Source organism: Peromyscus maniculatus, chromosome 13, assembly GCF_049852395.1.
Source record: "Peromyscus maniculatus bairdii isolate BWxNUB_F1_BW_parent chromosome 13, HU_Pman_BW_mat_3.1, whole genome shotgun sequence".
NCBI classification, from domain to species: domain Eukaryota; kingdom Metazoa; phylum Chordata; class Mammalia; order Rodentia; family Cricetidae; genus Peromyscus; species Peromyscus maniculatus.
Window position 1 is genome coordinate 47,968,324 of NC_134864.1, and position 25,901 is coordinate 47,994,224.

The 25,901-nt window shown below is 39.4% G+C and overlaps 1 protein-coding gene across 34 annotated transcripts in view; it reads right to left on the reverse strand.

The window, feature by feature from the left end:
* Positions 1 to 11,745: 11,745 nt before the first annotated feature.
* Positions 11,746 to 25,901, reverse strand: part of Map2 (microtubule associated protein 2) — a 280,850-nt gene continuing 266,694 nt past the window's right edge. For 21 of the 34 annotated variants that reach the window (XM_076550221.1, XM_076550225.1, XM_076550214.1 and 18 more), the window contains 4 exons: positions 23,006 to 23,098; positions 20,702 to 20,783; positions 16,062 to 16,174; positions 11,808 to 15,639 (listed from right to left, as the gene is read on the reverse strand). In XM_076550221.1, the coding sequence (XP_076406336.1) occupies positions 15,424 to 15,639; positions 16,062 to 16,174; positions 20,702 to 20,783; positions 23,006 to 23,098 (504 nt within the window). In that variant the 3' untranslated portion in view covers positions 11,808 to 15,423. Of the gene's footprint in view, positions 15,640 to 16,061; positions 16,175 to 20,701; positions 20,784 to 23,005; positions 23,099 to 25,901 lie in introns of all 34 variants that reach the window. The other 13 variants (XM_076550212.1, XM_042260210.2, XM_042260208.2 and 10 more) reach the window with 2 other exon arrangements.

The following is a 25,901-nucleotide window of genomic DNA, read 5'->3' on the forward strand; positions in this document are numbered from 1 at the left end:
CCCTGTTAACCAGCCCATAGCCTAGGTTCTGTCATTTTTATTTCAGAAGCATCCTCATCTTGTTCTTTTCACCTGAACTTCACTGTCACTCATCTTCCTAGCCCAAGCTTTAGTCACCTCAGCACTTTTTAACTTGAATCTTGATCCATTGGTGTGAAAATTGCTATTCTAAAATTATGATCTAATGCTATTGCTAATCCTCAGAAACCGTTAATAACTGCTCTTTAGCTTGTACAGTAGGATATCAACTCTGGAACACGTCACAATACTGAATATGGTCTCCAGGCTCTGTTTTCCTGAACGTTGCTATAAGACGATACATGCACTGTCCAGGAGCCAAGCAAGAGGCTGTCATCTCTTACATTCTGTGTAATCCACATGCTGCATGGTCGCGTAATTTGTGTGCAGTGTGATCCTGTAATCTATGTGCTTGCATGACGTAGCTATGTAAGCTCATGTGTGCATGTGCGGGGGAATCCATAAAAAGTGGGTCACAGACCCTCTTCTTCTTCTTCTTCTTCTTCTTCTTCTTCTTCTTCTTCTTCTTCTTCTTCTTCTTCTTCTTCTTCTTCTTCTTCTTCTTCTTCTTCTTCGTCTTCTTCTCCTTCTCCTCCTCCTCCTTCTTCTCCTTCTCCTTCTCCTCCTCCCCCTCTTCCCCCTCCTCCTCCTCCCTCCTCCTCCTCCTCCTCCTTTCTTCTTCCTCTTCTTCCTCCCTTTTCTGCACATGTCTTCCAAGTAGGCCTAAGCACATTCTCTTCTGTCTCCTTCCCCTAGTAAACTATCATAGTGGGTTTTGTCTTACCTCCTGGCTTTTCTTGCACAGTAAATGGCACTGCTTAATGAATAACATTGTGCCACATAAAACTAACACTGAACTCACGTAAATTTCTGGAGACTTTATGTTCAGAGTGTGTCCTTTTATTCACAACTGTCTGCCTTTGCTTCAGATGTCCCCTTCTGTCCCACTGTCCATCCTTTCCTTTTCCTGCTGGGTCTTTGTGTGAATGTGAACTTCAGTTTATCCAGAGCTCTGATTAGTCCTGGAGAATGTTTCTTTCACTTGTCCCTGAATGCCTATAGGACTCTAGAAGACAGTGCAATGGCTTTCAGTGTTTATGACCTTCATCCACTTTCTATTCTATACTTCAAGAGACTAGCCAAAAGTACAAAAAAGGCAGAATGATAGGATGGTATTCTTTTGGCTTGAGAAACTAAAAAGTGGCTAAGTTGATTGATATCAGGTTACAAAAAGTAAATAGGTGTGGTGGTTTGAATAAGAATCCTCCCGCCCCCAGGCTCATGTATTTGAATCCTTAGTCATCAGGGAGTGGCATTATTTGAGAAGGATTAAGAAATGTTGCCTTAGCCAAACTAGTGGAAACTCATGAACTGTGGACCAGTAGCTGAGCAGCCCCCATGGGACTGGACTAGACCCTCTGGATAGGCGAGGCAGTTGTTTATTTTGAACTGTTTAGAGGGCCTCCAGGCAGTGGGATCAGGATCCATCCCTGATGCATGATCAGGCTTTTGGGAGCCCAGTGCCTATGGTGAGACACCTTGCGCAGCCTTGGTACAGGAGGGAGGGGCTTGGACCTGCCTCAGCTGAATGTACCAGGCTCTGCTGACTCCCCATGGCAGACCTTGCCTTGGAGGAGGTGGAAATGGGGGCTGTGTTGGTGGGGAAGGATGGGATGCAGGAGGAGGGAGGAGAAGGGGGATCTGTGGTTGGTATGTAAAATGAACAGAGCATTTCTTAATAATAAAACTTTAAAAAGGAAAGAAAACAAAAAACAAACAAAAAAAGAAATGTGGCCTTGTTGGAGGGAGTGTGTCACTGGGCTGGGCTTTGAGGTTTAAAAAGACCCTGCCAGGCCCAACTTGCACCCCACTACTCCTTTTCCTTTCTCTCTTGGCCGAAAGATCAGGATGTAGCTCTCAGTTACTTCTCCAGCACTGTGTCTGCATGCTGCCATGTTCCCTACCCTCATAATAATGGACTAAACCTCTGAAACTGTAAGCCAGTCACAGTTAAATGCTGTCTTTCATGAGAGTTGCCTTGGTCATGAGGTCTCTTCACAGCAATAGAGCAGCACTAAGACAATGTGAAAATTGTCCTCTCCTGTGGTACATAAATTAACAATGGAAGTAACATGAAGAATTTGTCTCATCAGTCAATGGGCACACATTGAAGGCCAGGAGTGTAGCTTGATGTGGGAAGATTGATAAGGGGTTTGGGGCCTGAGTCTCAGTGTTGTTTGTGGGCCACATTTTCTGTTTAGGTGGGCAGGTACTAGCTGCTTAGCCACAGGCTAATGAAGACATCCAAGGGGATGATTAAAGAGCCTTCAAATGAGATCTATTAGGTTTCAAGACAAAGACACTGGAAGACATTAGATTAGTACAGAAATCCAGTACTCAGGAGAAAGTTGGTGGCTTGAGATTTAGGGCTAAGGCATGCTGCTGAGAGAGGAGCTTCTCCAGGTTTAGAGTTGTTAGGATAAGAAGTCCATGAAGGCCAGGGGAGAACCACATGGAAGAGTTCCTTTGTAACTCAGCAGAATGCAGGTGAGGTAAGCTATTGGGTGCCCAGTGGGAAAGAGAAACAATCCATTTAAGCTGTAGTGGTCACAGAATGACAGTCTCTAAATGTATCCTGCCATTACTCTAAGTTGATTCATCACTTGTGAAAACAGCACCTGCCAGGGTAAACAAATTGAATCCACAGAGAAGAATACTCCAAAGTAAAGCAAACTGTCAAGTCCACCACGGTGTCTATTTTACACCAGCAGGCTCCAAGTTTTGACTACTTTACCACTGGATTTTAATATCCAGGACTCTTTGTAAGACTCTCTACAAGTAGCACAGTTTTATTGTCTGAACATGATTTGAAAGTCAGGAGTCCGCCCAAGTCTTCAGCTTGAGTTAGCAGAGAGATTCTTGATAGGATAATGTTTACAGATCTGGAACCAAAAGCAAGTTTGTGTTTTGATCTCAATTTGCATATCAGTCACAATTACTCACTGTAGTGGCTATACAGAGGAAGACAGTACACTGGTCTTGTACAAAGGTGTCTACATAATGAGTGCTTTTTGCTCTTTTTACCTTTCCGGCAGAAAAATTGCTGAGAAACCTTGTGGTATGTACTTGTGTCTTCATATCCTGATGTTAATATAATCAGCAAACTTTTGTTTAGGAACATTCAAAAATCAAAAAGACTCTCTGAAATATATTTCACACATTTTTATATTTCATGCTGTGAGCTGTGGATCCTTATTTTCTTAATAAGAATTAAACTGACATGATAGACTTGTAATAAATTCCAAGAAATTAAATGTAACGGTGTGATATCAGGAAAAAAAAAACTATAGCTTCTAAGAAAGCTATAAAATACTGAAGGTAAGTATGATGTTGAATACTTGGCCAGTAGTACATTGTTGTAGGTTAATTTTATGGAAATAGAAAAAATGAGGGAGAGGGAAAGATATAAATAAATCAATAAATAATGTGTAAATAAATAATAAAATATTAGGGAGAGGGAGGGATATAAATACAAAAGAAGGGAAGAAACAAAGTAACAGTAAGGAGGTCTGAAAAGTCTGAGATGGGCTCATGATACTATCCACCCCAGATACCTTTAACACACATAAACTTATGTAAAAATAAATATATACATATAGTAGCACATATACCTTGAGAGTAACCAACAGCTTTCTAATTTACTTAAGACCTGCTCAACAAAAAGAAAATCATGCCTGCTCCTGTAAACCTAGACAACTACCCAGGCTAGTAAAGTCATGGATCTTGGAGGAGAATCTACAATTGTCACTTTGCTGAACTAAGTAATCCCTAAGTACATTCTAAATACTTCTTCTTATGCCAACAGATAAGTGTAGCACTCCTCCGTTATTAAGGACACTTCTCTTTGCAACAGATAGAGACCTTTACAGAAAACCACAACCAATCAAAATGCAGAATTGTCGAGTCTAGTCTTAACTGATACAAATACAATACAACCCCTGTACCAAAGGCTCAGTGATCACTGAGGAAGTGGGGGCAGAAAAAATGTAAAAACCAGACGAGCAGTGAATTTTCTATGAGATTGTGTCTCCTAGAAATGCCAGAAGCTGCACACAGACCCCAACATGGCTGATCAAACATGACTGGAACAAGATGACACCAGGAGACATGCTAGCCTGGACGGGGCAAGCTCATGAGACCAGAACTACAGGTAAGTAAGAAATGCTGAGAGTGGGAGAAATACTCTTCCCCAGGGAAGAGTGTAGCAATTAGTTACACAACACCAAATTGTCAGCCCTGAAACAAACCTGCAAGTAACATTATTCTGACTGAGCAGGTTGTACTTATGTATTTAGGATCGCGTGTGCGCGCGCGCACACACACACGTATACATGTGGTATATTTATTTATATGTATGAATATATATCAAAGAGAAAAGAGGCTGCAAATTTGAAAGAGAGAAAGGAGGAGGTTTTGAAAGGAGAAATGATATAATTATATTATAATCTCAAAAAATACATATTTTTAAGAGTTAGAAATTTAAAAAAGGAAAACTCCCCACTACTTTCAAATCTATGAGTTAAAAATTTTATTTGTCAGATGATATAGGTTGCCATACAATACGTCACCCAGTTTTCCAAATAACTTGCAGATTAAGTTTTTAAGCTTTAGTAAGGACTGATCTTTGTTTGATAAAATGCTACTTACTAAATGATGTCTCTACTGAGCCAGACTTCCACAGAGAATCATCTAGACTTCTACAGCGTCTCAACTCACTGTCACTAGATGAATGGTATTTATTTCAGCAAAATGATTTTGTCTTTATGTAACTGACAGAGAGCTTTCATAATCCTATTTCATCATATGCTGAAGTAACAGCAGACATGGAGTTTCTTTAGCGATAGTAACGCCAAGGTCTTTGCAGAATGTCTGCTTGACATCTTTATAATTGATTGTTATAAAATGGTGGTTACAATATATGATTAGATCAAACCATTCATCAGTTTAGACTTCTATTTTAGACTGCTGGATTCAATCCTTAGCCATTCTACTAAATTTTAAATAGCCTCCCTTTTTCCTCAGTTTCCTCATCCATAAAATGAGGTTGCTGAGAATTACAGAACTCGTAGGTATTGAAATATGTTTAAAGGATGCCTGGCATCATCACTAAATAAGTATAAAATCAATATTGTTAATGGCTATGACAGTTGGAATTTGGTGGGGCTTAAAATGAGGACAATTTCAATGAGGACCATAAAAGCTTTTACATTATGCATTTATTAACCCAAAGTCACCCCAAGAGACACAGCTATTGTACAGCACTTCTGTCACTAGCCCTAGGAGCCCCACTATCCCTCGGTTCGTGTTTCCCATCACTCATACTGATGAACCCAAGACTTGTGGTTACTGTAGTTTCCGTAAGACCACGTGGGGGAAATTCTGGGGAAATGAATTCTGGTAACAGGTTGAGCAAGGCATAGTTTGATGAGTACCATCCATTTGCCTGTGAGGATGTCTTCTCTTGTGTGCTTCCAGTATTCTCACCAGGAGCTAGAACAGGGCAAGGCAGGCACAAGGATGGTTGGTAGGAGTTGTGCAGGCCAGCTGATCTTGTCATTGGTGTCATAGACCCCCTACAGTGTCCCTGTGATTGCTACAAGAACTGCTAAGAAAGAGGTTCACCACCTAGGTCCTCTTGGGGGGTAGCAGATGACACTGGGAAATGAGGACTGTCAGAGGCATGGAGCACGATTGTGGAGGCTCTGTGCTGTGACTGTTACTGACCTTAAAGGTGCTAGGATTGGAGAGTGACAGTGTAACACAGGGTAGTACTTCTAAGCAGCCAAAGGCAGTCACTAGTAAGGGAGAAGAGGGTTCTTGTTGCCTGAAGGCCATCCTGAGTTAAACACAGCTCTCCTCAACCTGTCTATGGCATTTTCCCAGAATGCTTTGCTTTTCTTCCTACAAGGACTTTTTTTTTTTGACAATTGCGCAAATGTGAAGCATCTGACAATAATTTCTGTCATGTCTTGCTTGACAATGAGCTTTCAGTTATTGTAGGATAGAAAAGTGGAGAATAGATTCCATTGTAGTTCCCTTTTTTTGAGACAGGGTTTCTCTGTGTGGTTTGTGTTCTGGATCTCGCTCTGTAGACCAGGCTGGCCTCAAACCCACAGAGATCCGCCTGGCTCTGCCTCCCCAGTGCTGGGATTAAACACGTGCTCCACCACCTGTAGTCTCCTTTTTATCATAATTTGGCAATAAATATTGGTGTCAGGAAGACTCTTAGGTATTTTATCATAGATATGAATATTATCAGTTGCTATAGTCAAATTAATATGCTATACTACTTTAAGTTTTGTTTTTTGCCCTTAAAACAGGGAATAAAATCTATTGAATATTGTTTTCTTAGGATATGTATTACTCTGATAATTCTAGTGTCAGTTAACCAACACGTCTCTAGGATTATGGTACGGTTCTTTTGGGTTTTGGTTTCTCTGAATGAGGGGAAATTTGTAGCAAAAGATAAGGGACCTATGCCGGGGTTACAAACTAGGTATTTGCAGCATAATACCTACAATAATATAAAAGTAAAAAAAAAAGCCCCCAGTCAATAATTATATGTGGCTTTTATTCTATATAAGTAAGATTCTGTATAAATTCATTAGTAAATAATAAGTAAATAAGGCAATGTTTGAAGTATATTAGGTGTAGCAGAATTTTGTGATAGCTTCCTTCAACCATTGTATAACGCTTAATGTGGAATGAAAGAAGTATTCATGAACTGGCATTTTACAGAAGTAGATGCCAGAGACAGAGAAAGAGAGAGAGAAGAGGGAAGAAGAGAAAAGAGTGAGAGAGAGGGGGGGAACTTTAAAAACGTACTATGGTAATACATTCAAATACAAATTTGTCACTTCTGCACTGAAATGAAAGGCACATTCTGTTCCAGAACAGCGTAATGGTGCTCGCTGAGCTGCTGCATGGCCTGTTAGCTGCACTTGAGATTTTCTAGCCATTGCATAACGAGAACTATTAAAAGTTGCTGTATCACTTTCTGAAAAACAAACGGCCAAATATTTACTGTGGAAATGCCTATACTAAACAATATATTTTGGATTCTCTCTCTTTATTTGTAGATTAAGTGGGTAATACTTAATTTTGACATTTGAATCCTAACACGTGTCCTAGCTACCTTGGGAGTTGTCTTAGAATGTTTTCCTAATAATTTTAACTTGTTCTATTTTTTTCTGACCCCTCCTTGGTAATAAAATGGCATTTATCAACCAAGAAGTTTTCTTCCTGGTTAATTCCTATCCTGTTTTAGTCTACAGCATCCTATTAAAAGTATATAAATGCCATTACATTTTAGTCTGTAAAGAATAACAAAGTGTGCCAAGAAGGATGATAGGAACAGCTGGGTACTAAATATCAGAAGATCACCACAGCAGCTAGTCCCCAAAGAAGCCCACACAAACTTCAACAAGATTCATTTTCTTCCTTCAATAAGGAAAACCCCAATGACATGATTGGGCATCATGGTGAGAAAAAAGAGGGTTTGCTAGAAACATTACAATATATAGAGAACCTAAACATAATGGGACCCTAAAACAAAGGAGGAGGAAATTCCCTTTAAAGCCTGGAGAGGAGAGAGAGAGAGGGGGGGAGAGAGAGAGAGAGAGAGAGAGAGAGAGAGAGAGAGAGAGAGAGAGAGAGAGAGAGAGAGAGAGAATCAGAGACAATGAGACAGCCACCTTGAGGAGGATGGCAGGCAGGGCAGTAGGAGACCAGCAGAGCCTCTCCAGACAGCGGCCTTCATCTCTAGATCAAATTCCCAGCATCCCTGAGGAGTCTTGGATCTGAATAGAAGTCTGACTTTTTAGAAAGTAGTGGAAGGTCTCGCATTACACGATTTAATTTAGCCTAGCATACATGACAGGGAGCATGGTGGAGGCAGTTACCATAAATTGTGAGTCTTTTAGTAATAATACAGACAGCTTCTTAATTCTCTAATCAATAGAAAGCTTCAGGGATATGTGGCCTGATTCAGGCTACACAATCGGACTAAAGGTGCAGGTTTGAGTTCTAAAACTTACAGGTGGTCAAATGGACAAGCCCCGTGTGTGCGTGCGTGTGTGTGTGTGTGTGTGTGTGTGTGTGTGTGTGTGTGTGTTCCTTGGGTTTGAAAACATTGTGGAGACAAAAAAATGAAAAAAATAAAACAAAACAACAACAAAATAAAAGCACACCAGCAAGCCATGAGTCGATTCTTCAGCTTGAGGGAGTGGGTAGCATGCTTTCAAAAAGTGTGTCTCTGATCCTTCAGCATGTTTAAGAGAAACTGGCAAAGTACTCAGCAGTTTGAAACAATTTTAGGTAATTCGATTGTGAAGTGTTGACAGTTATCTCCATATGAATGATTTGGGTCACTGTTCTCAAACTGCCAGTTGATAGATGAAAAGAGGTGCCTTTTGCTGTAAGCTGCACAGAATCTTATCCTGTCATCCTACATTACATTTTTGCTGTCTCTTCTCAAGATAAGTAAAATCATCTTTGCCTTGTCAATAAAAAGGGACTCAGAATTTCATTATGATTTATGCTACTGGACAAATGTCTTAATCTCCTTCATTTTAAAAGATTCTGAAGGACAGCATGGATGTAAGCTAAAGTAATATGTATATATATATATATATATATATATATGTATGTGTGTGTGTATGAAGTAAAAATATATAAAATAATATATATCAGTAATATATTATGTAATAATATATATGTAATTACTGGATGTGAGAGCACTCCAGAGGCAAGAGGATTAACAGTTCAAAGTGCAGTGAGATCTCTCTCAGAGATCCAAGGGGTGAAAATGTAACACAGTGGTAGAACACTTGCTTATCACATGTAAGCACTTGGGTTTTATTCCTAGAACTGAGAAAAAAAAAAAAAACATTAAAGAGCACCCTAATGATTTGGGCCAGACTGCACTAAATATCTACACTGAGTGGTTGGAAACTATGAAATGACTGTAAGTTGATTTAGACAAGGTAGAGCTCTAAATCTCTAATGCGAAGATATCTCTTTGACCAGCACCACCACCCTATCACATAGTTCTAAACTGACATCGGATGTAGCAGCGCTGTCTCTGCGTACATCAGGGTCTTCTTGATGCGAGAGAACTCAATAGATTCTTGTCTTTAAGCATGGTAGCAGGAATTGGACATATGTGACAGGGAGGAGTCAGGCACCATAAACTATGACCTGGTAAGTCATAGCATGAACTGCTTCTAAACTCTGTTCCAGAGAAAGCTTCAGGGATGTGTGGCCCTATCCTATGGCCTGAATCAGGCCTAAAGGTGTGTAGGTCTCTGTTTTAATAGTAAATAACTAGATACTAAATAGCAACTAAATACAGCAGCTTGGTGAAGTCGATGATGTGGGTATGTTTTGTGGCCTAAAGTGATTAGTTCCTCTTCTGATAGGATCCACTTGGATTAACTATGGTGGTGCATTGTACCTCAACAATAAACTCATGGAGCCTCAGATGAAGGTATTCTTGTACTCCCCATGCTCCTCGTATGCCAGGGGCCTGTGATGGGGTTGGTTTTGTGCCCAAAGTTTATGAGATATCTGGGCAGGAGATCCAAATATGTTCCATGGTTTCTTGAGTATGAATTGTGGGCAGTACTAGCAGGAATGAGGTTTTTCACTGACAGGTTATGGAGTCTGGATGTTCTGGTGTCTGTTATGAGAGGGTGTTCCTGATTGAAGTGAAAAGCAACACCAAGTAAGCTGAACTAAAAATTGAAATTGAAAATTTCCTAGTAATGTCTTTGAATGACTGGATTCAGAGCTGGGAAAAGAGAGGTTCTGGACCAGCCTTTTGGGTGTCTGGATCCAACCATGCCTGAAACAGTATTGTATGGTTCATTGTCCTCCCTTCATAACTAGATGCCTTTCCAGGACTTTGACCCTTAGCCATATCAATGAGAGCAGAATACTAATCAATGGTAGCCAGATCTATGGTAACGGACATGTTGACTCTTACCAAGGAGAGTCAGCAGAGCCTTTCTATTACTCCCTCCTCCAGATACAAGTGTTCTTAGAAGATGCTAGAGTATACTAAACATAAAAAGTTAAAAATGAGACTTTATGGTGTAGTTTCTATGAGGTCAGCATCCATGATGGGGTCGGTTTTTGTGCAATCACCCATGCTCCTGGATGTAACCCCTGACCTATGCTCAGTAAGAAAGCTCAATAAACTTCTTGGTCTCACCAAGTTGGACTTTGGTGAAATCATGCTTTGATCTGTCATTGGCGCAAACCTGGGGTGACTAGATGTTCTCTTGTGTCCCCCAGGAAACGGGAACACAGCAGGCAGATGACCTGTCTAAATATTTAATTGAGTCAAGAAATTGAACCTATGCTTAAGCTATTTTAAATTTCTAGTACCGGCAACAGACAGCATCCTGCTAATAATGTCGGCGGATATTGGAGTTTAGTGTTCCATCATGAGTTTCAGGTTCTTATATCCTGGAACAAAGAATTATAGTTAGTGACAAGCACAATGAGAGGATTTATTACAGATGTAGGAGACGGTTGATCAGCCCATGGGCACCACTGAACCAAGCTGGGGCACAAATTACCTTAGCATAGGGGTTTTGGCTCATTTACATAACATGGGTGTTGTGGGATAATCTTTTTGTACACTGTGAAGCTGTGTCTCTACTTTACCCTGCCTGGGGCACCTTCTAATTGGATTAATAAATAGCTGAATGGCCAATAGCTAGGCAGGAGAGAAAAGGCAGGCTTTCCAGAGAGAGAGAGGGGGCGGGTGAACTGGAGAAGAATATGAGGTGTGTGGATTCAGCCAGGGAGGCGTGGAGCCAGTTGGATGCACAGTGCTGAGAAGAGGTAAAGAGCCACATGGGAAAAACACAGATGAATGGAAACTGGTTAATTTATGTTATAAAAGCTAATGGGATAAGCCTACACTAAGGCCAAGCTTTCATAATTGATAATTAGTCTCTGTGTCATTATGTAGGGGCTGACAGTCTAAAGAAAGTCTGACAAGGAAGTCCAACTCTACATGAGCTTTTCTGTTCATGCTCTGTCTTGTCACATGTAGTTCTACATAGAAGCTAATAGACTGAGTGTTTCATTATCTTAACTCTCCATCCAGGGGTGTGCATTTTAGTATTATAATGAGCTGTATTTACTCAGGAACATCTTGCAGTACCACTGAAAGGGAGCCAATAGAGTGAGTTGGGTTTGGGGTGGGGAATCTGTTTTTTTCTTTGTCAACTTACTTTTTCAGATGCTAATTTTGAAAGACTTTTCACAAGACCTGGCTGTCACTCATACTATTTTCTTAGAATAGAAAACTGCATTTCCACTGGAGAGCTAGCTCAGTGCTAGAACGTTTCCCAGATATGAACACTGCCCTGGAATTGATGCCCAGCACTAAAAAACAATAAACCATTTGTTTATCCACTAGGTTAGGTAACATAAAATTGCCTTTTATAGGGACTGAACGCACAGTAGGAATCTGAAAGGTAATTGTGGCTTTAAAAAAAAATCTGTTTTTCTTTGATTGAATCAAATGATGTGTGTGTACATATACATATCACAACACACACACACACACACACACACACACACACACACACACACACACACTTACTTTCCCCCCCAGAGATGAAGAAACAATTTTTTAAAAATTTTCTGAAATTTGTAGTTAGGTGACAAGCAATTTTATTTTGCAAAACAATCACTATACAGCAACAAATACATTTGCAAATTGATTGAAAAACATGAACTAACTACAACCAGCCATTGAAGAAATGCCTTTCTATGGTAACAGGCTCTAGAATTATCAGAAGAAAGAACCCCCCAACAGATTTGTAGTGATGTGTTGGAACCTTGGGATCCCAGCATACAGAGTACACTTTTTGTTGAATTTTTTTTTTTCCTTTTTGCTAAAGTTGAAGTGGACTTTCATGATTGGCATTCTTTTGGGGTTTGAAAAAATCTTTTTCCTACACAGGGATTTGGCCTCAACCTACATGGCCAAGCTGAATATCTAGGTGTAAAAACACAACATCAGTGTTGATGTTAGCACATCAGTCTTTGAAGAAACGTCTGGACTTGCCTCCCCAACAAGTTAATCTATTTTTTCTTTTCTACTTCTACCACAAATCATTTCCTCTCCTTCCTGTGGCATGAAAAATAAGAGAAAAACTGTAAACACAGCTAGGTCAGAATATCCACATTGAGATTATTTCTTTACTACTACTGATAAGATGCTGCATATGACTGCTGCCGATCTCTCTTCTACACCACTTCTCTCTCTCTCTCTCTCTCTCTCTCTCTCTCTCTCTCTCTCTCTCTCTCTCTCTCTCTCTCTGTGTGTGTGTGTGTGTGTGTGCGTGTGCGTGTGTAGAAGGCCAACTATAGTCTACTCTTCAGTGTGCTGACCTCTTCCTTCAGCTACCTTCAGCCAAACTGAGCTGGAATTACACAGGCGTCTTTCCTATGGGTGAGATTTCAGCCCACCATCCTGCTGGAACCCAGCAGGCAGATCCAGAAAGAGTCTGTTCCTAAGTGAACACGGCCTTTGAAACTCATCATGAACTCGGATCCTTCCTGCATTGTTGAAAGGTACCCAATTTTCAGTTGCAGGAGACCCAGAGTGTGTGAGTTCATTGCAAAAGTTGGCCTTTGAACTCTTCAGAACTCTGGATACTTACGTATTCTTAAACAGGTTCTCCGAGGCTAAAGCCAGAGAGAAACTGGCATGAGTCGATCTGGAAATGGAACTGTGAAGCTTTCATTTCTAGATCAGCGTATGTGTATCCCCACAAAAGTGGTGTCCAAAAAGCTTAATTTGAGTCATTATCTTAAGAGAGTAGGTAAGGTGGGATCCATCCCAAATTCCCATAAGAAAATGTTTTTAGCCTGTGCATTTCTCTGCCTCTGTCTGGATTCAAAAAGTCAGTCCCTTTATGTTAACTTTTGTAGGATCAACATTTTCATATAAAAAAGGATTTGTATTTGTTATAATTGTATTAACATTAGAAATAAATGATTATTTTGGTGCCAAATCTATTCACATTGGGGCTTACATAATTTTATTTTGAACACACATTGCTAGAAACTGAATTTTAACACCTAGAACATGTTTGCTTAGCCTTAATTTTTATAATAAACAAAGTTGAAATTATTTTCCTTATAGTTTAAAATTACCCTAACCATCTGCTAATTTCTTTTTTTTCCTAGGTAACTTGAATCCCTGTCTAGCACTATCAAAACATGTAAGAAAAGAATGTACTTCTCCACATACCAATATCTCATCTTCCATTTCTTGTGCATTTCAAGAGAAGTTAATGAATGAATTGTCCAGAGTGAAAACAGACATTAAAGTTATTTCAAAAATAAGTTATTTACAAACAAATACATCCTTTTTGGGTGTGTCAACCTCCTAGCTGAGAAGACTGCCTTGGTTTGATGTTGAGCTTTCTGTTTGACTGTTACAATGGCAATCATACTCAATGGGTCACCAAAATGCCACCAGTGTCTCTCTGCTTTGCATCCTCTTGACTTCTCTCTTTAATACTCCTACACTTGTCCTGTTCTTGTTCATCTTCTCCCTTATATGTAGGGCTTGGCTTGCTTCATAGACATAAAAAACGTAGTCAACTTTTTGTATTTAATTTTTCAGATTCAGTCTACCAATCCCAAGCAAGAAAAAGAAGGAATAAAATATAAAAAAAAAGTCCATCCAATTTGATAATGCTTTGTCCTATTTGGGCCACTGACTATTGCTTATTCATCAAATATGATTTGTAAATGAATTAACTGAATCGTGATATCTACACTTATATAAAATAAAAAATAGTATTTACTGATAAATAAGTCATATCATATTCTTGTACAGACTGTGATGTTGAATCCTGGAAAGATGGATTTAGATATCTGTGTCTCAAAGGTTTTACATATGTAGCTTCTCCATATGTTGTATTTTCTTTTTTGATCAAGGGATCTTAGGGGTAAGGAAGCCAAATATCTTCTATCAGAGAATTTAATGAACAAATACTATTTGGAGGACAGGAAAACATATCCAAAATTCATAGTTTCAACTTTAGCAAATGGAAAAAAAAAGAAAGAGAAGAAAGAGAGGAAACAAATAATAAGGAATCAGTTTCATGAATGATTGTAAGATTAAAACCCAAACTGTTCGGTGATTGAACATGTGATAAATCCATAATCTTTGAAGCAACAATCTGTAAACCCTTTTATGTATAACTGGACCCATTCCACAAACTCCATGTTGGTGAAAGCAAAGAAAAATAAACTTTTCTAGCATCACAGGAGAGACTTGATTCTGGCACTGAAACAGGGTTACAGCTTTGAGTTGTTACAGAAAGCAACTTCATGCTAAAACGTTTTGTCTTTTTAAAATGTATTTTTAAATAGGGAGAGGACCCTGCTAACATCTACTTTCACATACCTAAAATTGCAACACCAAAGGGTGTAGGAGACACAGATACTGTGAATAAAGAAGTATCATATTCAAGTATATGAGGAAGTATCACAAATGGCCACAGAGAAATATATATATATTTATATCTATAATACTGTATCAAACAGATGGAATGGGGGTGTGAAACTGATTGTGTGGACACAAATCTAGCCAATCAACTGACATTCTAATCAGACACAAGCCCATCCTAATGAAAGTGCATCAACCCTAAGAAATGCACTCTGACACAACTTCTTCGACCACAGCTCAAATGCTTTATATCTAGTTTTTAGTTAAATAATTTATTGGAATGGCATACTCTGATATCATCATCCAGGTCCCAAATGTTAATAACTTAGTTCCATCTTTCTTCCCATTTATACAAAATAACACTTTAAAACATGTGTTTCTTACATGCTCTTTCTTTCCCCCAATCAGATAGATGCCTTCAGACTCCTTGATTTCACTCAACCTGTATTAAGGGACAATGGGCGGTTTTTTTAATCTTTTCAACCATAAACAGAATAGTGAAATGAGCAGCTTGGAATTTTTAACAAGGCCTTTCAGAATGAGTTGGATAGCCTTCAGGCACATGAAAGGTAAAAATGCAATTTTAAAAATAATAATAATACTCCATGCAAAACAGCAGAGCGAAAATAATTGTCCAATTGTATCCATATAAAGCCATGTGTTCCTGTTGCGGATGGAAATCAGGTCATTTTCTGCATATACTATTCATTTTTTATATAAAATTGTAACAATTACTACAGTTTGGGGGTGAGATTATTTATCTATGGTTTGTAAAGAATGAATATGACACCTGCTCAGAGCCCACTCCTGCCAAGAGCTCATGCCTAAATATTACTCCAGAGCTAAAGGAGAAGTATTCACAAGCCCTGCTTAGCAAGCGCGGCAGTGACATCCTCAGCCAAAGTGGCAAGCTGAGGGGACTCAAGCAGGTTGATGCTTCCAGAAGAGGAGACGTTGCTGAGTCGTCGGGGTGATGCCACACTCGACCTACTTGGGGACTGTGTGATGATCTCAGCCCCATGGTCTACACGGGCCTTTGCGTGCTCTCTGAAGTTCAACTTTTGGCTGTCAATCTGTGTAAGGGAAGCATTAGTTTTCATTAGTCCAAGCATCTTCTCCAGTCCCTGGGTCTTTCCCTGCATCCCAAAGCTGATAAGAATATGATGTCTATTCAGCTCAGCATCCCTCTTTCCTGTTGGACAAGTTCTTTAACCAGAGACCCATTTTGATCAAGCTATTTCAGAATACAGTTAGGGAATATGTTCTTCCACTTAGGGACATCTATGTAGATAAACATGCATATATGTATGTAACAACAATAAATTTAAAAACATTGACCATGAATTTGAAAGAGAATGAAGGATTCAGAGAGAGGAAAGGGAAAGGAAAAATGATGTAATTGTATTATAATTTCAAAAATAAAGGAAATATTTAAAAATTTCATAAGAAATAAGTTTGCACAAACACATGACTGGTTCATGGCCTCATCTCTTACCTTCACATTACCACCCCCAGGGACGTGGTGAGCATTGTCAAGGGAACCGACTTTAGCTTGGGCCTTTTCCTTGAAATCCAGTTTTACACTCTCAATTTTCACACGTCCACCACCTTTAAGAGGAGAAAGCCTTCTAAATTCCTTGCTGAAATAAAATCTCTTATTTATGAAAACCATCCTCACACAAGGATGAACCATATAGGACGCCAGAGGTGCTATATTCTACCATCCTAACCAGACATGAGAGGAATCTGCTCGAATCTTCAGTCCACATCATTTCCCCTTATGAGGCAACAGAATGACATTCTTTTTATACCATTGTATAGATTGCCTCACACATTATACATTACTTCTCTAGCCATGTCTGCTTTAGAAACCAGAGAGGTTTTCCTAATTGTTATAATACCTCTAAAAATAACACAGTCATGAAAATATCCTATTGCATTCTTCTAAAACTTCAGACATGTAATCTTTTATTTTTACCAGAACAAATTAAATGGAAATGAAACTATTGTTTATTGATCTTCATGATAAAAATCCATTTATCTAAAAAAGTTTTAGGCTATAATGGTGTATGTCTTAGACAGCTGTGAACTTGACTCATCTAGAGTTATCTGAGGGGATCTCAGTTGAGGGCTTGTCCAGATCAGAATGCCTGTGGCCCTGTCTGTTAGAGACTGTCTCTGTTGATTGATATGGCAAGGCCCAGCCTACTGTGGGTGGCACCATCCCTGAGCAGGTGGGCCTGGGCTGTGAGAAAGCTAGGTGAATAGGAGCCAATAAGCAAGTCAGAAAACAACCCAGCAAAGCAGGATTTCTTCATGGCGTCTGCTTCAGTTTCTGTTTACATTCCTGCCCTTGTTGTCCTCCACGATAGACTGTGACCAAGGAGTGTGAGCTGAAATGAACTCTTTTCTCCCCTAAATTGCTTTTAGTTATGGTACTCAACAGCAGCAGAAAGCAAACTGGGAGAGTGGGTATGTGGACAATATCCAGCTAGCTCTCTGTATCTGCAGAGTCTACCTCCTTGGACAAAAAAATACTTGAAAAAAAAATACATCTGTATTGAACATCTGTGGGACCTTTTCCTTATCATTATTTCCCAAATATTATATAATCAAGTTTATATAACATTTAGATTGTGTTAGATGCTATAAATAATAATGAAATGATTTAAAACATATAGAAAGGGAAATCCATGCCATTTTATGTCAGAGACCTGAGGATCTGGGTATCCACATGGAGTCTTGGAACCAATCCTCTACATATGAGAGAGAAGACTGCCCTCACTTGTACGTTTTCAATATCAACAACTTTGTTGATGAAATGAGTCAAGCATTGCATTTTTATAACTAGTTTTAAGGCCTCCATTTAATTAGCATACAGACTTTGAATAGATTCCTACACAGATGCTGACAAGGCCACTCTTCTGATAACACGGAGACAGGCTTTTGATCACGCTACTTCCTATATCGTTAACAGTCTGAGTGTGAGAATCTGCTGATGATTATGGTGCCATGACCACCCTTTAGAGTTGTTTTGTCCTTCCCTGCAGACTTCTTGCAGACTTTTGAATGTAGGGGTTCCTTCTACACTTAGTAGTTATTCAGTGTCTCTCAGACTGTTAACCATGGCTGAATGTCTGCTGGTATCTTTGACTTAGAAAGATAGACTACATGTTTCCCCATCATGATCTTGATGCCTTTGCTCATAGAATCCCTCTTCTCTCCCATTGACTGCACTCCTGGAGCTCGGTCTGGTGCTTGGCTGTGGATCTCTGCATCTGCTTCCATCAGTTACTGGAGAAAGGCTCTATGATGACAGTTAGGGTATTTTGGAGCCCACTACCTATGATGAGACACCTCGCACAGCCTTGAGGCAGGGGGAGGGGCTTGGACCTGCCTCTACTAATGTACCTCCCCATGGGTATACAAGAAGGCCTTACCTTCTTGTAGGAGGGAATGGGGGGTAGGTTGGGAGGGGATGTTGGAGGGGTGGGAGGAGGGAAAAGGGGGAATCTTTGATTGGTATGTAAAAATGAATAAAAAATTTTTAATAAAAAAGAAAGGTAGACTACAATCTTTTTAATATATCTGCACCTAAGAGATTTTCAAGGGATGCTTGGTTTCAGCTATATGCATTTGTCTGGAAGAAGCACATCCTAAAATCTGATACTTCCACTGGATTTTGATTTAGAAAAATGGTTGAAAGGATCTATAAAAAATATGGAAAACACTTTTCAATTTAGAATTCTTGATGTTTAGGGATCTCTGTAACTTTTTAGGGGTCAGTTAAGTTTCCACATTTGGGGGGAATTGCAAGTGTCCACACATCCCAAGGGCAATAGGGGAGGCTCGCCTTGAGAAAACCTTCCTGATCAAAGTATCCGACCAGATAAAGAAAGAGGTCTCATTAAGGTTCAATCACATGTTTCTTGAGCTTGTGACATCTTTCTTGTTCTAACTCTAGACACTGATGTTAATACCCAAGTGCCTGGCCAAAGACCTCTTGTAATTGTAAGGTACTGAAGTACATTTTCAAAAGCATTCATTTTCTCCCAGAATTTAGGGTGTATAAACTACTATATAATTCTCATTTATGGGAGATACCTCAGAATATGCATCATTTCATGGAGCATTGTTCTTCCTATGTTTTACCTAGCCTGTGGGTCTCACTTATTGATTGTGATGAGATTAGCTTTATTCATAATGATTCACACAAATGTAATCACCTTGAGTAGCTGGAGAATGTTGGACCTTTTAACTAAGGATATTAATTGCTTTGGAATCTTATTTTTGCATTTTTCTTTTTTGGTAGCTTCTGGTAGAAATTCCTCTCCAAAGATCCTTTTCTTTGACTGTATGCTGTGTTAACATAGTTCATTTAAAATGTTATTGAACTTTTTTTTAAAAGATAGAAAAATAATATATTGACACAAACTACATCCAACAAAGGCTAGCTCTGTTGGTTTCTCACTAGAGTCTTATGTAACATTTAGACAAGCCCATTTGAATTGAAAGATATATGCCTCTGGTTTTAAAATACTTTGGCAGTCACCCTGAGCAGTAATCATGAAAAACTATAATCTTCATCAGGCTTTAAAGTGAAGTGTAGATATTTTTATTTGTGCCCTTGGGCGTTGAACTTTTCTTTCAGTGTGGATGCTTACATTCCACAGCAACTTTGTGAAAAGATTGCTATTGTTAAGGATCACCAGGTTGACACTTCCTTTATGAATTTAGTCATCCAACTTAGTTATAATAGAAGACAGATTTAGAAACAAGTAGGAGTCTGTGACAATAGTCTTTTATGTCCAGTAAATTAGACACAGAATATTGCCTTTATTTCTATGATGGTTTTTGTGTATCCAAACTCCAGGTGAATTTGACTAATTCCATCTGCCTAGAATCAAAGAAGCCAGCATTTTTTTTTTTTTTGTATTCTGTAAGAAAATTGGCAATGTAGCAAAATACCCAAGTTATGTTATAAACTGAACTAATAGTAGTAGTCAGTTCCTCAGTGGTAGTGACCAGCTATGGACAGGGGTTTTGAAGATCTGAACTAAGATAAGGGCCCTGGCTGGTAAGGCAAGGAGAAAGGATGGGTCTATTGGTGCAGTTCTGTAACCAGCAATGCAGAGTCCATATACAAAGATTCAATCTCCTTGATTTGCCATGAACACCCTTTGGCACAGTGAAGACTCATTTCTAGCTATTTCTAATGTAGCTGTCCACTCTGAGACTTGTTCTACCCATCTTTGTATCCAACCAAAAGGGTCTTAATAATTTCCTGTCTAGAAGTCTCAGCTCAATTATTGTTATAACTTACTTTTGACAATATTTGAGATGATAGTCTACTAGTCTACATTTGGCTTGTATGTTAAGATGCCAAACAGATGGATAAAGCCAATGATTTTGCCATCCTGTAATCCAATGGTATGTTACAAATTGTACAGTGTCAAAATATCCTCAAGAACATTAGACATTTGACAGTTACCCATTATTATATATGTCTGGAGGTAAAATTTAGCACAAATAAACTGTTTGTAATACTCAGAGCAAAAACATGACTCGTGTCACATTCATACATTTGAAATGAAGATCTTCCACCACACCAAGTGGGAATTTAAGTTCTACTTTAAAGTACCAGCCTATGAGATAACCCTTAAAAGACAAAAGAGTCTAGGGCCAAGTAAGATGCCATATTGCCTTCTGCTGAGGATTCCCAGTGATTACTCACTCAAGAAAGAGTTGGAGAAGTGAATCAGATAAATGACTTTCTTAAGCTGTGAGACCCAATCCTTTTTCACATATTGTAGAAAAAAAATTTTCGGAAAAATATTTGGAGATACTATCTTCGGTCACTGTTCTTACATATAAGACTTGATGTATTTTGTAGTCTACATATTCTAAAAGAACTCCAGTGTTCTATATACATGGTCACCTCCAGGTAATTAGGTTCACTGATCTCAGAGGAAGTTGCTCTGACAGTTTGAACTTAAATTTCAATTAACAAATCATGAAGTATCAAGAGTTCGAAACAGTTTTTCACTCATGTTTTCTACAAAAGCATCAAGAATTCTGCTTGTCTATTTCTTCAATCCAATTAAGTATTCTTCAACTGTTACAAATATTTTTTACCTGGCCTGTGACGGATGTTCTTCAGAGAGCCGCATTTGGATGTCACATGGCTTAAGTCTATCTTCTTAGTAACGATTTGTACCTGTGTGAATCACAGAAAATGAACTTTAGATAGCTTAGACATGCAGGGCTCCCAAGCCGGGCACAAATCGGGACATGCACCCACACTTGTAACATGTAACATCACATTCAGAAACACACACACACACACACACACACACACACACACACAGAAACACACACAGAGACACACACAGTCATGCATAAACACACACACAGACACATACACACACACAAGACACAGACACACCCAGACACGCATAAACACACACACACACACACACACACACACACACACACACACACACACACACAAATTTCCCATCTGTTTCCCCTACTTCAAACTGGAAAGGAGAACCCAAGTAAGTGAATACCCTGGAAGAGAAGTTTTATTAGTAGAAAATAGGTAATGCTGTAAGAGCATGGAGAAATTTGTATTAATAAGGCAAGCATCCCCGGAGAAAAGTCCCACCATGTTAAACTCTTCCACAGCAAAGAACCAAGAGAAGGATGGGCTATTATGTACAAGGTGACTTGTATATAAAAGTGACTAATGCTGCCTACAGTAACAAGACCAGCATGGAGACAGAAGAGAGCTCTAAGTGGGCTTTCCTAAACTGTTCCCTTAGCTTGGCTAAATGGAATTTTTCTTGCACACTGAGTTATAAAATGATACTGTTTTTCTTGTTTTTTTTTTATGGTTCATTGAAATGTTTCATCTGTCAATATTTGAAGCATAGTTTTCTACCACCTGTTGGAATGAATGGTCCAGTGTCCATCAGCATCAGAAGAATCTAAGAATCCCTCAGACACAGAGAATATGCACAATAAAACAGGTAATTCCTCTCTTAAGGGAAGTTTAATACCACCGTTTTGCAGGTTGGAAGCGCCAGCCTAAGCTTAGTGTAAGATCTTACGTTATCTGAACTTATTCTTTACTGCTGTATTTGGACCAAAGGCATTTGCCATGTAGGGCAGCATGGTTCATCTTCTGCTACCCTCAAGGGAATAAACTGGACCAGAGCTTCTTTCGTGAAGTATCACATGATGTTATGCACACTTATACTCAGGAGAGCAACCAAGTCAGTGTGGATTCCTATCCTGAGGCATAGACCAGCATCCATGAAGGAGCCCAGCAAACACTACTGTGGCATTTCCATAGCAGAGGTTTCATGCTCAGTCTGCTTTGATCATCAGGTGACCGTTCTTTATAGAATGGACTAATATTTTCTTTTTAGTGCTTAAATCCATTTCTGCTTAGCCAATGAGTGAGAAGTTAGAGGAATCTTAGATTACTGAAGGTTCAGTGTCTGACGCCCTGTACATTACTTAAGTCACAGATTATCAGAGTTTCATGCTTAGATGGCAGAAAAAAAAGTAGACTCAGCATGATTTACCCTTTGAAATTACTCTTGTTTTCTGGGGGACCATGATTTCTTGAGCTTGAGCGTAACTGACTGCTTCCACTCTGCCTCCACCAACAGGTAAGAAGTGTGGATTCAGTATTCGTTTCTTTTCATAGGATATTATTTACACAAAATGAAAGAGACAGGAAAAAGCCCATCAGGATAGAATGTATGCTGGAACCACCGTCTTTTTACTTTGAATTATAGATGAGCCATGCTTTGCCAATGTTGTACTATTCCAGGAGATACCCTAACTTTCATGAATAATGAACCATGGAGGAATGACAAGACATACTCTGGGTGCTTTCATGTATACCAGTCTTTGCCTCAAGAGTAAATGAAATGGAGTTAGGAAAATGTGAGCCTGGCTCACTTTTTCAGAGGAAAAGATAAAGCAACAGAAGCACCCTGCTGCCTGAAAAGGCCAAGACACAGTTAGCAGGTGAGGAGGGTTGGCCATCCCCTGGGGAAACCACAGTACATCTAGCCAGCTCTTCTTTCTCAACCGATCTGACAGGAAGGGACGAGGAGCCCATCACCAAGAAAGCAAGCCAGCACACTAGATGACAAGTGTTGAAAAAAAGAAGTGTGTGATGAGGAATGTGAAGAAAGAGAAGAAGAAGAAGAAGAAGGAGAAGGAGGAGGAGGAGGAGGAGGAGGAGGAGGAGGAGGAGGAGGAGGAGGAGGAGGAGGAGAAGAAGAAGAAGAAGAAGAAGAAGAAGAAGAAGAAGAAGAAGAAGAAGAAGAAGAAGAAGAAGAGGAAGAGGAAGAGGGAACTGGCTGTGCAGGAGGCTCCACACACTTTCAAGACAGCTTTCTCAGAGGAGCGTCTACTTACATTTCCGCCCCCAGCAGAATGTTTGATGTTATCCTTGGAACCACATCTTGACTGAACTTTGCTAAAATCGATCTTCTTGTTTAAAATCCTAACCTAAAAGGAATTGGAGGCAACATTTTTCTTTCCAGGTCCTGAGAGGAAGGAACTAGCATGCTGCGGAGTACTACAGAGACCCTCTACTTCCTTCCACCCACGGTCATGAAGGAGAAGAAACTAAGCTGCCTCCAAACTGTAGCGATGTCCTGGAGTATGGGTCCTCATTCTCCTGGAACCCCAAAGGCCAAGTATCCTAGCTCTATAGATAGAATCTGGAAACAGGGAGAATGGAAAAATAGTACTCGGATCATCTGTGATGGGGAGGCTGGAACACTGGGGCTCTGGTTTACTCAGTAGCTCAGTAGTGTAGTACAGTGTAGGTTAGCCCAAGATCTTGGAGGATATGCCAGTGCTACTCTCAGCCTCCCCACCCCCCACCTGCAGTCATCAGTTATTAACCACCTCCTACACTTAACTGTTCTGTTACCCTACACTGAGTAAGCGCGGGGGTGGGGGTGGGGTGGTGGGGTGGGGGTGGGGCTCACGCTTGGTCTGGTTGACAGTCCCAAGTCAGGATTCCCATTCATGCAAGAATTCCTGGTTCCCTCGGAAGGTCAACAAAGAACCCCTGGGTCTGTGGTGAGGGTGGCTGCATCTTTTAAAGGCCCCCTGCTCGCAACAGCTCCGGAGCAACCTTGACCCATTAGTGGACATTCGGAAGCATTGCTTTCACATGCCAAGGTAAGAAAACCAAAGTCCATCGGTCAGCTGACTTAAGTTAGGCCACCTAGGATTTGGTCGCAGCCTCAAGACCTGAGGCAAAACGTTTTATTTAGTTATTCAGGAAGTCAAGCATTCTTCCTGAAAGCCACAGCAAATCAGGACCTGGAAAGACTTTACTGTGCTCTAACATACTGTAAGAGTCATCACTGCCATAATTTCTTTCATCTGTCTTTTGAAGCTGGCATGTTTTGAAGGACAAACAAAATAAATATAAAAAGAAGGATTTGCTTTTGTTATGCTCATTGGTATACTTTGTTTTCTTTCTTTTGGATACATCTCCCCGATGGCTTAAAAACAATCACATTGTTACATCTTTAAGGCACAGTTTATCTTCTGCACATAATCTTAACAACTTTAGTTTAAATGTAAGTTTTCTTGAGAGTATTAACAAGTCTATCGGTGTTTGCAGAAAAGAATCTAAGACTCAAAATGGCACAGAATCCTATTTTTAGATAGGCAAGGCTTAAATCACAGTGTCTGTCTAACATGAACAAGACAGCTTGTCCCTTGCAGAGAAATATCATTGGCAGCTCTCATCAGGAGCCCAAGGCAAGGACCTCTTGTCAACATTTAAATTCAGAAGACATGATGCTAGGCTGCTCTCTAGGGCATAACAAAACTTTCAATGTAAGAACTGTGGGGATAGCACAGAATCTACAGCTACCATTAAATGTACCACATTCTTCGAGTCTTACATAAGTGGCAGAAGTAGTTGTTTTTAAAACCGTGAAGACCATTACATTTAAAACCTCAATCATAAATTATCTTCTCAATTTATTATGCCTAGTGGTAATATTTTAAATAATTATGGAAATGAAATAGAATTTATATGAGCCATTTTACTAATCTATGAGGATGAAAGGTATTTCTAATTTTATTTCATAAATTTCAATTTTATCATTAAAGTCTCAAGTGACTCACCATTAAATCATCGGAACCCAGACATTGATTCTGATTCACTTATTGCAAGAACAGAAACACACGTTCAGCTTCATAGATCTGTTTGACCCTAACATTTATTTGACAGTTTTAATGATTTCCAAAATATGTGATTTAAAAAGACTCACTTTGCCAACATCACTTAGAATGTTCTAGAATCTAAAAATCCTATAATTTAAAAAGCTTGCTTTTGTTAATTTTTCCCAGAGTCATTCATTTCCCAGGGAAAAACTTAACTGGTCTTTTAAAATGTTACATCTCTACTCAATTTGTAATGTGAAACAGGCTTTGAGCATGAATAATGACATATTCTTTACAAATATATGTATTGCAATAGCTTTGTAACATTTTTATTTAAAATGAGGAAAAGCATGACAAATAAAAATACATAGTCCTCCATGTTGCATAATGGCTCAATTTAAATGCTTAAAGGTGATTCTAGTCTCCTGCATTTTACTCTGACATTGGTGATTCAGTAGCTTAGCTGAATTTTTGTTCAGATAACAGTAACATAATTTTGATGCAGTATATAATGTAGCACGAATCTTAAAAGGGTCTTATTAATAAAAACAAACCTGGAGCCAGGTACTAGGGTCAATGCTGGAAGATCAGAGAAGCAGAACAAGCCACAGCCACCTCACCTTGCCAGTTCCTCAGCTGATCCTGTTTCCTCAGACTGGAAGCCTCTGAGTCCTTATCCAGAATGAATCTCAGCTGAACTGCTGCTCAAAAGCCCAAAAGCTTAACCAAGCTTAGTTCCTCATTCTCACGTCTTAAATACCTTTCTGCTTCCTGCCATCACTTCCTGGGATTAAAGGCTCTTGTTACCACGCCTGGCTGTTTCCATTGTGGCTTTGAACTCACAGAGATCCAGATGGATCTCTGCCTCTGGAATGCTAGGATTAAAGGTATGTGTGCCACCATTTTCTGGCCTCTGTATCTAGTGGCTGTTCTGTTCTCTGACCCCAGATAAGTTTATTAGGGTGCACAATATTTTGGGTAACACAATATCATCACAACATAAGTATAGGTCAATATATCACTAGACATTTAATCAGAAGTTTGAAATTACTGTGAATTCTGTCTGTTCTTCTACTTTGATTGAGAAGTACATAGTTAATTTCTGGATATTATTTAC